Here is a 16,760-nt window from a genome sequence, read left to right as displayed (position 1 = left end):
AAACGCGAGCGGCGCAAAATCCAGGCGGGACGCAGAGGAAGAGACGCAAAGCCCATTGTGCTCAAAGTGCTTCAGACTTTAGCTTCAGCCCCGCCCCCCACCACCGCTCCCCCCCACCCCCCTCCCCTCATGTGTGGACCCCCAGGCTGAGATAGCTTCCCGGGCACCCAACAGCCGCACCCAAGTACTTCACGGGTCTTTAAAAGACCATTTGCACATTAATGGGCTCTGTCGTTTTTTCACACCTTCTTAGCCCCTGCATCTGCAGACTCCACACTTCCTACTGGCACAAAGGGAGAAAGCACGAACATGTAAAGGGTCAGATAAAATTGCAAGAAGTATCTGGCAATGAATTAAAGAGGCTGATGTTAAATTGCACTGGCAGAGGACTTCAGAGCCAGAGCTTCGGGCACCGGCATTCTTCGCGCACTACTAGTTTTCTATGTGACGGCTGTGGCTAAGGTACTTATTGTGCTGCTTTAAAGGCATCGAAATCCGTTTGCTTAACTTTTACGTGCGTAATTTCATATGCACATAATACTTTATATAAGTTTGCATTTGAAACCTATAGCCGCAAAAGTTTGGTTAGTTTGTGGGATGCAAAAATAGTTTACTTCCTTACTTTCCTGGCACAATATTTTCGTTGGTTTGGCCGCCGTGCTGTTTATGTATGCGGTTCCGGTTTTCAGGCCTCTTGCTTGCCTTCTTTTGTCCTGACCGCTACCTTTCTATAGCTGGTGACGTCAAATCGCATTCCAGCCAGTATCTGCAGCGTGGAACTAGCTTCGTGTACTAGTGATATTGGGTTATGTTTTGGAGTCTGGAATCCCGGGTTTTCATTGTGCACTTGTTAAACCTCTGTGTGCAATGTACCTCCCGGTGTGACTTGCGTCTATTATGCAGTTTGATTCTTAGATGCTGGCTGCATTTAGTGGGACAGAATGTTTTTGGTCTGTTTTCTGTGAGATTGCACTCTCCTGCCTGCTTTGGGGGGTAAGATGGCTCGGTGAGATGAGTGGGCACTGCTTGCTGGACGCAGATCCATGTCTGCAAGAGATGCAGATCTGGCCGGTGAACCCTGTCAATCAAATGCACCATGTTTTCTTGGGTAAAGACTTGCCAATGGCTAAACTTAGTTCACATCTCTTATCCTGTGTGGAGAACATTAGGGCGGTGTTCCTAATTCTGGCTCTCTTCCCTGGATGCTGCAGACCTGTTGCATTGTAAACACATTTCAGTATGGCTCTGGGTGATTGCCAGGCAGGCGCGCAACACTCATCGGGCTCACGTGGCTTCAGCCCCCGACCCCCGTCGTGTGTGTCAGCCCGGGCGAAGACAGCTTCGCTGGCTGGCGAGCATCTAATTGCAGCCGCACCCGAGTACTTAACAGGTCTTCAAAAGACCATTAAGTTGTAAATGAGGCTTTTAGTTGTAAATGAGGCTTTTGTTGTGTGTTCACCTCTTCTTACAGCCACTCTGTTTAAGTTCGGAAGAATTAGTCCCCCCCGAAATATTTTTCAGCCCCCCCCCCCCCGAAATTTGGCTCTAGTTGCCCGCCTGTTGCCAGATGACAGCCCTTTATTAAACAAACAAATAAAGAATTCAAGCCCTGCAAAGCCATACATTATGTGGTGTGTGCGCTTTCTATTCATGGTTGTGTAGAGCACCAAAAATGGCGTAAGTAGTTTGGGCGTTGTACTCACCAATTCTAGAATTCTGTCATGGGTTTGCACTGGTCTCCGATATGGCAAAGCGGGCTACACCAGTTGCGGCCCTGACTGGTGTTGCCTGACAGATTCAGGACGGTGGTAGTTGCTGACCTGGACTGGGCTGCAGACAGTCACAGGGGAGCCACACAAACAGCGTTTGGGCTGGTGGGTGCTTTGGGCAGTAGGAGGACAAGGGCATCTATCTGGGCAGGACTGGGATGTGCTCCATCAGATACTATCTCCGAGTTCTCTGCCTGGGAGCCCGTGTTTTACATGGCAGAACCCCTCTTTTCCTTCCACTATCCGTATAATATGCAGTTGGGTGTGCTCTATTCCGTATACTATTCAGACTGCCATTCACGGGTTACCTCACAAGTTAGACCTCAAAGGTTGTTTTTTTACTTTTTGTTATAGTTGAAGATTATCTTTTTACAAATATTTTTTTTATTGTGTGTGTATATGTGAAAGAAACATAGCAGCTACCCCCCCCCCACCTCCCCCATCCTAATCCTAAAAAACATTATTAGGCTCTGTCTACAACTATTGCATGCTAATTTATTTGTTGAAGCCGCACCCTCTGAACCTCTAGTAAGTGCCTAAGAAATGGTATAACAATTTGAACCACATTATCAAAATTACAGACTGGTACAGCATGAACTTTTTATCAGAGCCCCTTACAGAGGACTACTGGGTCCAGCTTTGGAAGTTGAGCCCTTTTACCTCTGATTTTCCTAGGGCTCGACTTACCATAGGTCCTAAGCAACTGGCCCAAGTAACCCATCAGCGGTTGACTCTCCATAGTAGCTTGTTTATTTCTTTCAACAGTATCTTGTTACATATGGAGACGCATCTGTTACCTGAACACCTGTGGGTTTCTGGCCGAGGGGATTTCCCTCCATGGCTTTCATTTCAGCATTGTTTTTTAGCAAGCATTAACAAAATCCATAGGACGGGCATAGGCTAGTGTGCCTTTTTTTGTATGTTTCTTATGCATATGCAATAGAAATTAAAGTTTAAGAAATAAGTAAAAATACAAAAAAAAATGAAAGGACAGATTGGCCCTCAGCACTAAGTGCTCTGCTTTCTAAGTGCATGTGTTGCTATGAAATGCTAGCCGAGGCAAGAGAGTCAGGAGCTTAAGTGGGCTGACCCATTTTGTCTGCAGTGGTCGGCCGAAGCAACATGTGAAGGACAATTTAACGTATGAACGGATGAAGAGGGCTCGCTCAGAACCTCCTCTATGTATATATTTTAATTCATGACTATTTTAATACCCGAGAAAGGTCTCGCATTATTAAAGTTTGAGCTATTGCAGTTGCATTATTTGCCAGCCAAACAATATAAAAAACTGGCACCCCTGCTCAACCCATTCCTTAACCATATCTGGAACGAATCCCTGAGAACGGGCATTTTTCCCGCAAAATGGAAGCATGCGTCCCTAGTCCCCATCCTTAAGAAACCTGATCTTGACCCAGATAACCCTAGTAACTACAGGCCCATCTCTCTCCTGCCTGCCCCAGCTAAGATCCTGGAAAAACTGGTGCACGCCCAGCTTGCCAACTACATCGAATCCCATGGGCTCCTGCATGACTCAGCACGGCTTTCGATCGGGCCACAGCACGGAGTCGGCCCTTGTTGAAATGGCTGACTCGGTGAGATGGACGCTGGATCGAGGGTCGAGGGCGGTGTTAGTGCTGCTGGATCTTTCAGCAGCAGCAGCAGCAGCAGCATTTGACACCGTCTCTCATAAGATCCTGCTGAGAAGGCTGGGAGACCTGGGTATTGGCGGTACAGTGTTGAGATGGCTCTCTTCCTACCTGGGTGACCGTACTCAGCAGGTATACACCCCTCCCTACACCTCCACCGCTAGACCACTTAAATGGGGAGTTCCACAGGGCTCCTCCCTGAGCCCGCTCTTGTTCAATGTTTACTTCTCCCCCTTGGCTAAACTGATTGCGCAAACTGGGATTAAATCCACCTCCTACGCTGACGACATTCAGTTACTCTTCACCTTTGATACCCCCACTGCCTCTGCCTTCGACCCATTGAAAAACTGTCTAAGAGACATCTCTAGCTGGATGGACTCCAATTCCCTCCGACTCAACGCTGGAAAGACAGAGATTCTGTTTTTTAACTCATCATCCCCTCTTGATTCTAATTTATGGTGGCCGGATGATCTCAGCCATGCCCCCACGCCTAAAGACTCGGTGAGAAACCTGGGAGTGCGCTGGGATAATCATCTCAGTTTCAACGCCCAGGTTCAAACAGTAGCAGCATCCTGTTTTGCTAAGATCAAGACAATTAGACGGCTCATCAACTACCTGCCGATGGACTGCCGTAAGACTGTGGTACAAGCCCTGATAATATCTCACCTGGACTACGCCAACGCACTATATCTTGGCATCACAGCAGGCCTATGCCACAAGTTACAGACTGTCCAGAATGCTGCTGCTCGGCTGGTGGAGAGAATTCCTGCCAGACATCACATCTCCCCACACCTCCGTAAACTCCACTGGCTCCCCATTTCCAAGAGATGTATCTTTAAGGCCATGACCCTGGCTTTTCGGGCCTCCAAGGGCAAAGGCTCGGCCCATCTGAAAAGCACTCTGAGACCGTATGTCAACACCAGGACATTACGCTCAAATTCCCTACTTCTGCTGGAAACCCCTAGATTTAAACGTACTCGCGCCGGAGGAAAAACATTCGAGGTCTGTGCCACTCGGTGTTGGAATAACCTCCCGGTTGCATTACGAGCCTGTCAAACCGAATTAGCATTCCGAAAGTCCCTGAAAACACATCTCTTCCCCATATAATGCCCCATTGGTGCCTAGCCTCTAAGTTCCATGATTTATCAGCGCCGGGACGCCCCGTTGGGGCAGCTGTCGCGCTTTACAAAATACACAAATAAATAAATAAAATAAATAAATAAATATTTAGCCATGCCAATAGCTCAAACTTTAATCATGCGAGACCTATTGCATTGCAAATGCTTGTTAATCTCGAGGTGTTAGAGTTGAAAGGATCTGTGCAGGTTTAGGAAACCGACCCACCCTCCTCTTGTAAATGACACTGGTTTACGGACCTTCCGGCCTCAACTACACCGTTTTGTCTCCTCGGGGCGCACATACCAGCATTCCCAGCCTTTCAGACCATCACATGATAATGTTTTAATCCAGCCTGACCTTCAATTGTGTGGCACATGTTTCAGGTGCACTGCTGCAAAAAAGGGGCTTCAAACTCGCCATAGTATGAGGTGTTTGTTTTTCTTTCCGTGCTTCTGCGGCATCATTTTCTGTCTGGATTGTCTTCTGCTTGGCCTTTAAGTTCTCAGTCACAGCGAACGCACACAGACCGTCTATGGAACATGCACCACGGGTGCATTACCAGCACTTTTCTTTCCCCAGTGCTCGTCTGAGTGCGGTGTGTGTTGGCAGGGAATTTCTTTTTGCATCCTTACCTAAGTGATCAGAAATGAAACACATAAAATGTTTCCAACTCTGTTTAGTTTAAAATATAGCGTGCCATGTTTTTATTCATCGAGGGAGGGTAAGCCCTTAATGTAGAGGTGACAACGCTTTAAAGTCTTGGCTGCCATACAAAGAGAAGGTAAGATTTTTTAAAGGTTTGACGTAACTCCTAAACTTATGTTCAGCTGAGTGCTAAAGTCTTACCCTGTAACAGGAATATTAACCCTCTGTACTACTTTATGATGAGTCAAAACTGCAACCAGACAAACATCTCTCTCCAGCAGAAATATTAGTCACGGGAAATCTCCTTTACCACGCAGTCTCAACAACGACCAGCCTTTGCAAAGCATTCACTACACCGACTGCGACTTTACCACAAGTTACTTTAACCCAGAAGTTGTTATGACGACTTGCTGTAGGGGACTCTTTTTTTGGACTGGTGACAAACTATCTCTGACGGGATATCCAGACATTACTCCGTAGCTTGCAGGTCTAATTGTAAATATGTTATGTAATTGTGTGTATATGTGATCTTGTATAGGCTCCCAACATTCCCCACCCTATGAACAGTCCTTGAGCTGAGGATCTTCAGCAAAATCGAATTCTGATACCACCATGGGAGTCCTGTGCTTTTCTAAACCCAAAGTGTACTCCCCTGTGTAACCAAATCATGTCATTCCGTGTGTATCTAAATTGAAAGCCTGCCTTCAGACATTTCATGCGGCGCTACATGTGTGGAAATGCACTCTTCACTTTTTTAAGCAAAGGTTTGGAGTGATATTTGGCGCTGTACCCACATATGCAGTCTTGTTCCCGGCACACATAGCCTTAGTTGCAGCGCACAGAGACCTTATACTGCTGCACACAGAGTAAAAAAATTAGAGGGAACATTGGTCATCACTAACGTTTAAGATGCCCGGTGGCCCTGATAGAGTCTCGCGTATGGCATTTTGGAATACCTCTGCCGCCGAGGAGATGCCAAAGTTGAGGTGCCAATAGTGGAGCAGCCCCTGATGTGTGCTGAAGGTGGTTATGTACCTACTTTCTTTTGCCAAGACCATTCAGGTCCAGCTTAGAGAACCACCGGGAGACGTTGAAATCAGCCACTATCTTGTCTATGGTAGGGGTTCTGTGGCGTTCACTCTGAATGGCTCTGTTCGGGAGCCGCATGTCAATGTATAGCCTTATTTTCCCCGGCTGTTTTGGCTTCTCTGCTTAAAGGGTTGGTCCGGATACCTTTTCTATTACCCCTTGTTCTTCAAATTTTTGTAGTTAGCGTTCCATCAGTGGCCGAAGCTGGAATGGTGACCTTCTGACTGGACGGGCACCGTCATTCGTCCGCGTAGGGGATGGAGGTGACTGACTCCTATATGCGAATATCTTGGGGTTGGACAGTACTAGTTGCGGCTTAGGTCAGAGGCAGTTGTGATGCTGTACTCCCATGACATTTATGGAGGCCCCAGTGTCTAAGACGCCTTTTACTCCGGACCCCGCTTATGCGGATTGGGTTATGGCCTGCAGTGGCTCAATGTTAGTCCACAAAACAAAGTTACCATTTCCGTTGCGACGTCTAACCCCATTTGGGAAAAAGTAGATACTGTGATATACATTTCATTCAAAAACTCTATTATGAGCTCCTGGTACCTCTATGATAAGAACTTCATATTGGATACATTGGTATCCATAGCATCTCCTACTCTTTAGTGTAAGCCATTGAAATCTTTATACCAGTATCATGGAGTATTGGAACTTGTTTTTGAGCTCAGGGAACGATCATTTGAATCCTTGAATTCCATTTATGCCAAGTGTTTGTCTAAAGTGAGTATTTATGTTTTTATGGCGGCCCTGAGGAAGTCCTTATGTATAAGAACGAAACAAGTTGGCCATGCCCTAGGCTGTGTTCATTTTCCTGTCTTTAATAAAAGATTAATTTCATATAAAGCAAAGCAGATTTCGTGATGTCTGTTTCTGTTATTGTGTAGTTTTAGCCCCCTCTTGTTGCCCTTCATTGTGAAGAGATATATTAGTGAATGTATAACAGTAATTTGGTTTGCTTGTGCCCCTCCTTTATGTGTTGTCCTCTTGATTATGGCTCGCTCAGTGGAAACTGAACCTCACCCCACTTCTATTCTTGATGCAATCGGAGAGGCATCAGGACTGACAGTAAAGTGGCCCAAATCACTACTGATCCCTATTAGAGGTGACAGAGATGACTAAACTATTAAGAAAAACAAGGGAACCCACTCGGTAAGCAAGGACCAAGGTTATTGGTAATATCTGTCAACAAAGGTCCTTGACAGAAAACAGAATGCACAGACTTAAAATAATTATAGGCCAAAATCTGCACTATAATAAGTAAGGTGTCCAGCCGGACCCTGAATTTAATCAATGGCAAAGATAGAAAACATATAAAAACGACATGTATATAGTGGGACTCAATCCTGTATCCACAAGCTGGGGGTCGCGTAACTCCCAGCTTGTGGATACAGGATTGTGTCCCACTATATACATGTCGTTTTTAAATGTTTTCTATCCTTGCCATTGATTAAATTCAGGGTCCAGCTGGACACCTTACTTATTATAGTGCAGATTGTGGCCTATAATTATTTTAAGTTTGTGCATTCTGTTTTCTGTCAAGGACCTTTGTTGACTGATATTAGAGATCACAAAACTGGCACCTGGCCCGGCCGTTCCGGCGTCAAAGTGTCTGTTACATAGGAATCCAGAGGACATGGGGGCCAGACCTAGCATGGAGTCTTAACCTACGCACCTTCATCCACATTATCCAGACCGATTTAGAAAGATGGGCTAAATTGCCACTCAATGTACTGGGTAGGGTGGTTCTGTATACAATTATGGCCCTCTCACGACTCCTTTATGTCCTCCAGAATTTTCCCTTTTCCATCCCTAACCAATGGTTCATTGCTGTGACTTCTCACCACTTATGATGGGGGTCTAGCAATGGTCTTAATCGATCTCGATTACTGGTCAGCACACACCGTAGTGGTAAATGACCGTCTCTGCATGAGGTGGGCATTTCCCAGCTTTAGGAAAAAGGTCTCACTGATTGGCTTTGATAATCTTGTGGGCATGGTTTATGGCACACTGATCCCTCACTTGCTCCCTCCCCAAGACCACTAGAGTAGTTTTCTTGGCATAGAGAGCTGCCTTATGTAGGACAGAATGGGAACAGCGAGTGACGCTGGAAACTTCCTATGGGTTGATAGATGGCTGGATTAGGTGATACTTCTCGATGGGTTCTGGGGTTGGGACAACATTGGCGTTGGCCGGTTGGTTGACCTTTGACGACCTCCAAACAGAATTCTCCCTCAAAAATCACATTTTTTTTCAATACCTCTAACTACATTATGCACTCTCAGGATATAGGAAGGGTGTTAGTTGGACATCAGGAACATAACCCTTTAGAGGCTCAGCTCCTTATGGACCAGTTAGCCAAGGGAGGAATTTACCAGATCTATAGAACCCTGGTAAATGACTCCAATTAAATATACACAGATGCACTTAAGGGAGCTTGGGAGGGGGGGGCTGGTTCCGCTGGATGAGGTGGAATGGAGGGAGTCATGATTGACACTTCGAACCATAGCCAATTCAGACCGGCTGCGTCTTCTACAATTGAATTCCCTGCACCTACTACAAACCCAAGGGCTTGTGGAGAGCCTACAAACTTCCCAAACCTGCCTGCAGTAGATGTGGGCGGGACATTGGCGATTTTTATCATATGGCTTGGAAGTGCCCCTTCATCCAGAAGTACTGGCTATCTACATTCATGGCCTCATCAGCGGTTCTGGGCCAGAGCCTTGAGGCATGACCAAGAGTTGAATTCTTAGGTCTGGTAGATGAGGTGGGAGGCCGAAGTGGGGTCCGGACTAGAGGAGTAGGGCACATTGATCGTGAAAGAGATGTGGCTAAATACTTTAGGTCACCAGAAGCCCCAACAGCGAAGGAGTGGAGAGCGTGCATGAACAACTGTACAAAATTGGAGGAACCAATTATTTTAACCTCAGGATGCTCCAAGAAGCACCGGAAGATATGAGTGAAATGATGGAAGCATTAGGGACTGGAGACTGCATCTGTGGGTGAGCCAAGGGGTGAATTAGGTTGAATGGGGGTAACTACTAGCAATGTTTAACAGATTCTCTGTGAAGTCTTGTGATGGATTTGAGTATTAAGTGCCTGTATTAAAACTAATAAACTTATTAAAAAATAAATTTTAATAGAATGTGATGTGTTCTTTTTAGATGTACAATTTTCAACAGTGAAAATGTACTCAAATGTTAAGTTCAAGTGGCATTCACATTAGAACATTATATGCACTTAAATTCTGAAACAGATGCATTTTGATTTTGCACTGAAATAAAGTATGCTTTGTTAAAAAAAGCTAGAGCAGTGGTTCTTAATTTTTTAAAATCTGTGGACCCCCCACTTAATTACTGGAATCTGGTACGTCCACTGAGTAATTATTGGAAATCTTGGACACTGTCCTTAGCAATTTCCATGATGTGAACCTCAAAACAGTATACTAAATTACAGAAACATGCATTCATCAAACACATACAAATGTTTGCTCCTTTATCTACATACATTTTATTAATCGGTTAATATATATAAAACATTTTTTAACCTTTTGCAGACCTACGGAGTAGGAATATTGGACCCCCAGACCACAGGTTAAGAACCGCTGCACTAGAGTACAAATAGTATAGTTAGATATAGTATTTTACCGCACTTTAATAAATCTCGTTCTGTTTTTATAGGGCAGCCAAAATGTTCAGTACCACACTGCTGAGAAGAACAAGTATATATCGGCTAGTTTGATGGAGTAAATGGTACCAACCAGTGCCTCTAGTGAAACTAACATTTGATGAATTTTTGACAAATATAGTTACTCAGCTGTCGGCAAACTGCCTCAATTCACAGGAAACTGGATACAACATAATACTTTTATATTCAGAATATTTTTTTTTCTGATCAAACTTTTGTAACAAAGTCCCAGAAAAAAGTAAAGGAAATGTAACTTTTAAATTCAGAACTATAGTTTCTGTCTCAGCAAACTTTCTCAGCAAATTGCCAGCAACCTGGAACGGTAATAATCCTTTAGAACATGTTTGTATACACAGCCATTTGTTCTTTTTCAGAAAAGCCGAGTCAACACATCAGTTTCACAAAAAAGATGAAATATAGAATTGTATGCAAAACTGCAACTTTATTAAAAACAGAGGCATGTAAATTGTATTGAAAACTTTATTGCACCAAACTCCATGTAAATAAACAATTAACTATAAGAAGTGAACTGACTTTATTAAATAGTAACACAGCTTGTCTCAATGTTCCTCCATCATTAAAGAATTACAAGAGTGATTTAAAACAGTATAAATCCGATTTAAGCATATTTGTTTTGCAATCATCTAGTTTTGAGCAGTTAATGGATTCTACATTGGATACTCCATTTAATGGAAAATGGGATGTAACTACTTGTAACTGCCTACTGTTATCGTGTTCCAATACTTTTCTGTTGCCCAGGAACTCCAAGGTTCCCCCTGTCCTTTTTATGTGGCCACTTGCTATTGACAGCGATAAAAGTGACAAACCCAAGAAAGTGTGGCATTGTCTTACTAGATGTCGGCCGGAGAACTCCCAGTGTGTAAACGTTTATTAGATCAATATCCTGTGCACAATTGATCAAATAAGCTAATAGTACTATATTCTTGGGACATATCATTCATCATTTACCAATGAATCATCATTGCAACTTTAACATTGAAATACTTTTCAAATGGATCCACAAAAGTAAGTGTAGGATAGAGTCCCTAAAGGAAAAAGGATTCTCATGTAACGCTATCCCGATGTTATCTTGCCGAATACCAAGTGCTCACTTTGGGTTAAAAGAAGGACTCCGAACAAATCATCTATTTTAGTACACATATTGCTATATTATATCGTCTGCACAATCCCTTGGAGGAGTATATAAGGAATATATAGTCCACATTAGGTAGTTACAATTGCTGTTAAGTGTAGAGTCAATGTACATGTTAAATTACTTGGACAAGCATGTATGGATTGGAAACACATTACAATCAGAATTTAAAACAATCATTTTTATGATCAGTCCTTGCTTTCAGATAAACATCATTACCTCTGGGCGAACTATAACACAACAAATTATATTTTGTGAAAGCTGGTAAAAGGGATCCTTTATAATTTCCCAAAAATAAGACTGAAAATAAAAAAAAGAGTTACACGTGTAGTAATTCACAAAACATCTACTGCACATTCATTTTAAAGAAGAGCTCATTTAATTCTGTTTGCTCAAAATAAAGGTACTGGGTACAAGGTCAAAATAGTTCCTTCCTTCTAGTTCTGCAGAATGTTATTGGGCACATCAGAAAAAGTTTTGTGAGTTTTCTTGCTTTTTCAATAAAAATCAGAAACAACCCATCAAATCATTGCAAAAATCACGTAATACTGTTAATGTAGATATAAACAGGTAATCTTTCACAGAATTTGAAAGCAACATTTTAATTTCATTGGCAGTTCTACATCTAGTGCTTCTTTGCAACAAAAGCTATGCAGTTCACAAAAATGTGCCTCAACAGAAACACTGCTGTTCCCACCAATTGTTTTACACAAGTTATACAACGAAAAGCACAGTCTTCATTTCTTCAACAGCAACATACTGCAAAAGGTTGAACATTTAACAAACGAAAGACTAGTAAAGTGGATCCTGTTAAATGAGGTAGTAATTTAAGAAACATCTTGACCAATCCTTAGAACAAGACCTGGTCCACATATCTATATTAACATTTCATAAAAACATATCTGGAAAGCATTGCACAACAATTACAGTGTGTGGCTTCAAAATATCAACCATGCTGAAAACAACTGTAAACAAAATCATACCCGAATTATAAAGAAGTTTGGTTATTGTAAAGATGCTCAGCACAAGCAGCGCAAGTTCACAGGTGCAGTTGAATGCTAGATATGGGACTAAATAAATGTGAATTTCACAGTGCGGCATGTTTAATTAGCACTTGTTTCTATTCCTCAAACTGGGAATGCTTGAGAAAAGGTATAATTCTATGTGAAAGAAACTGATGGTCTAATTCATTTTAAGAGATGACAGCTTTCGGTATTAAGACCCATCTTAATCTTGAAAATGCCACCAAAGATCCATCTTGACACAGAAAACTACTAACCTATTGGGGATTAGCAAGCGCGTCAACACTTTTGGTAGTGTTCAACTCAACACATGATTGTTTTGGGCGAGAGGCACAGGTTACAAAGACAAATCCTTCTGTTAGCCAACCTCCCTGATGAAAGCAGAAAGCCCTCGATAGAAAGAAAGGCACAGGTGATAGTGCAAAGTTGCAGCTCATCTACTGTACATGCAGGAGGCTGTGGCCGTTTTTACAGAACCAACAGAGACACTTGTCAACTAGTTCACAAAGCCCCTGAAGGCCATTCTATATGCATTTCACTATATGCATACAAGTCCAATTCGGTGCTACTACAACCTCCTATACTTGAAATGTTTATAGGAAAAATACATTTTCAAATAAAGAAGCTTTATCAACATTCTAAAAGTTATTGGGCTTCCTAAGGAAATTTCTTTAGGCTGTCCATCTGCTTTCATTTATAATAACGGAAGTGGACTTTTCTGAGAACACAGTGACATAATAATAAACAATACGATTTCTTGCTATGTAGTGTGTCAGAAAATAATGCAGGCAACACAAAATAATCTGCTCCTATGATTAGACCCATTTCTGGACTGACTGTACAAGACACAGTTATGTATCATTGTATGTGCAACATTACATGTAAACTTCCAGTATACATAAAAGTAAGATTTGTTGTCAAAATAAATACTTATCCCTTTAAGAAGTATGCCGCAATCATTAAAACCAATGGCAAGATATTTTTTCATGCTTGATCATTAAGTGAGGAGGCTGGTTCCACTTCTTTTTACTTCGTTTTCTTTGAGCACACTTTTAGCAGTTTGATTCCAAGCTTGTTGATCCATGCCTATGACTTATTTTTCTTCAACAAACCATCCTCCAGCTCTGCTAAAGAGACATTATGTGTCGGAATGCTACATACTGTACAACACAGTTAACTCAAGAGGCAGGCCAAACTATCCGAAAGGGCAGTGTAAAGCGAGCAGGACATTTGTAGTTCCTAGTTTCATGGCTTGGGGGGCACAACCCTGTCATCATATGTGCAAGCCCTCAAAGTGTCTGAAGTCACTGCTTAAATATTCTCCTCTGCCTCTTTTTGGTGTAGTAGTTTAAAAGAACTGTAATAAAGAAATGACTTCATGTCAAACCTGTATGACTCATTTCATGTAAACAAGTTCACTGACCAAGTCTTCAAGCTATGAACCCTGAAAACAAACCACTGGAACAAAGAGGGGGCGATGCCCCATAATTTGCTGCATTGCGGTTCCATTTTGGCTCAGAATATCTTCACGTACTGTCGTGTCCATCCTGTAGCAAGGCGATAACTAACCAGACAGCTTAGCTTATAGGAGTATCTGTGCGACGTAAGGAGAGTGAGTGCTGGCTACAGCAGCCAGGAGAGGCAGGTCGTTCGATTCAATCCTGGAAGAAAAAATAATGTTCTTGCTTCAATGATTGTTAGTAACTGTCAAATAGATGGCAGGAGCTCTACACTTAATGAACCCCCATCAACATAGTCTTACTAATTCAGGTATTCCGGGTCTCATTTTAAATTGAAAAATAAGAACGTCTTCAGAACACTTATTTGCTTCCACCACGTGGGCCTGAGTCAGCACACAATCAGGTGTCTTTCAAAGTCAATGAAACACAACAGCAATATAACTAAAATCTTGCCCCACAGCTAAATCAAAAAATATAGAGAGGTTTGTTTAGCGCGAAATGGAATGAAGGAATAAAACCTGGGTAGAGGATGCAGTTTAGATTATGACAGAAGGTCATGTATACTGAAACGGAGTAAGATATCATGGTCCCAGTGTAAGACATGTAGCATGCACAGGCTACAACACAAAAACTATAACAGCACAATTTAGAACTCAAACCAACAACAACTTTGCAATTAAACATGTTCCTTGTCCTGAACAATACAAATGGAAATCGGATGTAGACTAGAAGGAAAAAGGTACTAGGTCCTGAAGGCCAGGAAGGTCTCCATGTGGTAGATGGTCATCTTGTCACTAGTGTACAAACGTAGCTGCAAAGTAGACAATATATCAAAAATGAGGTGAACCCTCAAGGGCTGATCTGGCCAACTACTACTACTAACTCATAACCGTTTTAGACATTGTGAGAAATCTTTTCCAAGTACCTGTTGGGCTAATCAAGTACAGTGTAGGTGACCATAACCTGATACCAACGTGACTGCACAGACTGGTTGGTTTCAGAAAGTACTACAGACGCGAGGAACAGTGGTCACTAGGTACAGCCACGGAAGACCTCCTTTTCCTGGTCTTCAAACTTGCCATCAGACTAGTAAATGGATGTTTAATCTAGAACAAAGTCACTTCTCTTCTAATGCACCTACACATACTGTGGCTCTAAGAGCCCTTCAATAAAACACATGGTAACAGGCACAATTTAACACGCCTGGTACATCATGCTAGCGATTTCCATATATTGTAGCCAGAAATAGATTAATCTAATCCCTTCTGCATTTCAAATAGTATTTGAAATGCATCAGGTATTAGATGACTAGGTTTCATATGCGTCTTACCTCTCATGCAAATCTGTTGTGGAATACCTACCTTCTCTAGAGGACAAGCAAAACTAATGCTCCCATCCTGAAACCATGAAATTCAACTGGAAAAAACAGTAGCAAACCATGTCAGCTAAAGATTTCTGACCTGATTTGTCAAGCCTCGAAATGATATAGAGGACCAATGTAAGTGGCACAGTGAAGGATGGGTACGGTCACAGAGGTTGCGGCATATATCATTATGTTGGAGATCCAATCGCTAACCTAAATAAAAAGTGAGATAACTATGCAGCTCTTGAAGAATGCCGGCAAAGAAGGAAAACAACTGAGACCTAAATGCAACCTACAACTATAAATCTTGAAAGAAAAGGGCAAATTCCCACACCTCAAATTACTAAGTACCATTGCTGAAAACTGGAGATATACCAGACTAAGTAGATCAGTAACAAAATCAGTCTACAGAAACCCAAGGGGTCAATAAGATAACATTTTCATGTTCTAATTAAAAAAAGAACGAAGAATGGTAGAAGTACCTAATAGTGACACACACAATGGCAATAAGCATCTAAAACATTATCGAGCAATAGCTCCTGAATACACCCAACTAACAATCAGAAGACGATGTACAATATTGTGTCTCACCCAATTACTACTCTGACAATTATACGAGAATAATACTCAACACTGGAATCAAGTTCTGTGACCGGACAAACTGACCTACATGAACACTCAACACTCAGAAGAGCACACTCAGAAGAGCAGAGCATTTACCACTCCTTTATTTCCTCTGCTGATAAGTGAGGAAGATAAATCAAGATAATTTCCCTATTGAGCGGGAGGAAGCAAAAATCAGTCATGTACTTATCATTGTGCAGACTAAACCAAAATAACATTCACGTATATCAGCCTACTCCTTTAGTTAAAGGATCATGATTTAAAGACCAATAACCTCAGCTGTGACACAAACCATATATGTACTTTGAGATGCCCAACCCACCTCATGTGATCCTGATGCTTACACCATCAGTAGCAAACAAACAATGCACTACAGGACTACCAAAGCAGGAACAATTCATGACCAAGGCAGATAGCTTGCCAGTACTTACAAAATTACTATACATCTTCCTCTAAAAGTCCTGCATCATGTTTACACCTACCCAAAATACACAAACATACAGAAAAGTGAACTGTACTTAATACATCTAAGGCAATCACAAACAGTAAGAAAATATGTAACCAATCATAGACAAACATGAAAATAAGCACAAGACATTCAGTGTGTGAAAGATCAGTTGAATTTGAAAACTGGCAAAAGATCTTGGCCATTTAAACAAAAGAATGTCAGCCGTGCACACACTTCACTGGAGATGCATACCTACCAAATGCAATCTGACCCTCAGTATATAATTCAATGTGAAAGCCAACAAAATAGATAATGCTACTTACCCAGTAAGCATCTGTTCTTGGCATGTATAGCTGTAGATTCACATGCTTTGTATTCTCCTGCCATCTAGTGTTGGGTCCTGATGTTTGCAGTTGTTTTTCTTCGAAGAAGTCTTTTCCAGTCACAAGGTAAGTGACTCCTCCTTTCGGTGATAGTGCCCATGGGCATCGACTCCATTGTTAGATCGTTTTCCCGCCGAGGGGGAGAATGGAGTTAGTAGTGTAGAATAGAGATGTCCATGCAAGAACAGATGCTTACTAGGTAAGTAACATTATCTGTTTGAGGCATGTGACCCGTAGATCACATGCTTTGCATTGACTATATAGCAGTATTCTCCCAATGTGGTGGCTAACCTGTAGTCACTGGAGTTGTCTGAAATAGTGTTTTAAGTACTGCTTGGCCCACATTAGC

General features: G+C 42.2%; 2 protein-coding genes across 4 annotated transcripts in view; one reads left to right on the top strand and one right to left on the bottom strand.

Annotated features, from left to right (window-relative positions):
• The window catches only part of SPMIP2 (sperm microtubule inner protein 2), a 354,778-nt gene extending 344,388 nt beyond the window's left edge, over positions 1-10,390 (top strand). Inside the window, exon 5 of the mRNA XM_086962363.1 lies at positions 9,952-10,390. The gene's annotated coding sequence lies outside the window, so the exon portion shown is untranslated. The remainder of the gene's footprint in view (positions 1-9,951) is intronic.
• Positions 10,381-16,760, bottom strand: part of FNIP2 (folliculin interacting protein 2) — a 387,981-nt gene continuing 381,601 nt past the window's right edge. For all 3 annotated transcript variants that reach the window (XM_086962360.1, XM_086962362.1, XM_086962359.1), the window contains one exon: positions 10,381-13,794. In XM_086962360.1, coding sequence (XP_086818486.1) covers positions 13,716-13,794 — 79 coding nt within the window. In that variant the 3' untranslated portion in view covers positions 10,381-13,715. The remainder of the gene's footprint in view (positions 13,795-16,760) is intronic.

Source organism: Lissotriton vulgaris, chromosome 3_1, assembly GCF_964263255.1.
Source record: "Lissotriton vulgaris chromosome 3_1, aLisVul1.2, whole genome shotgun sequence".
Classification (NCBI taxonomy): Eukaryota; Metazoa; Chordata; class Amphibia; order Caudata; family Salamandridae; genus Lissotriton; species Lissotriton vulgaris.
This window is presented reverse-complemented; position numbering and strand designations above follow the sequence as displayed.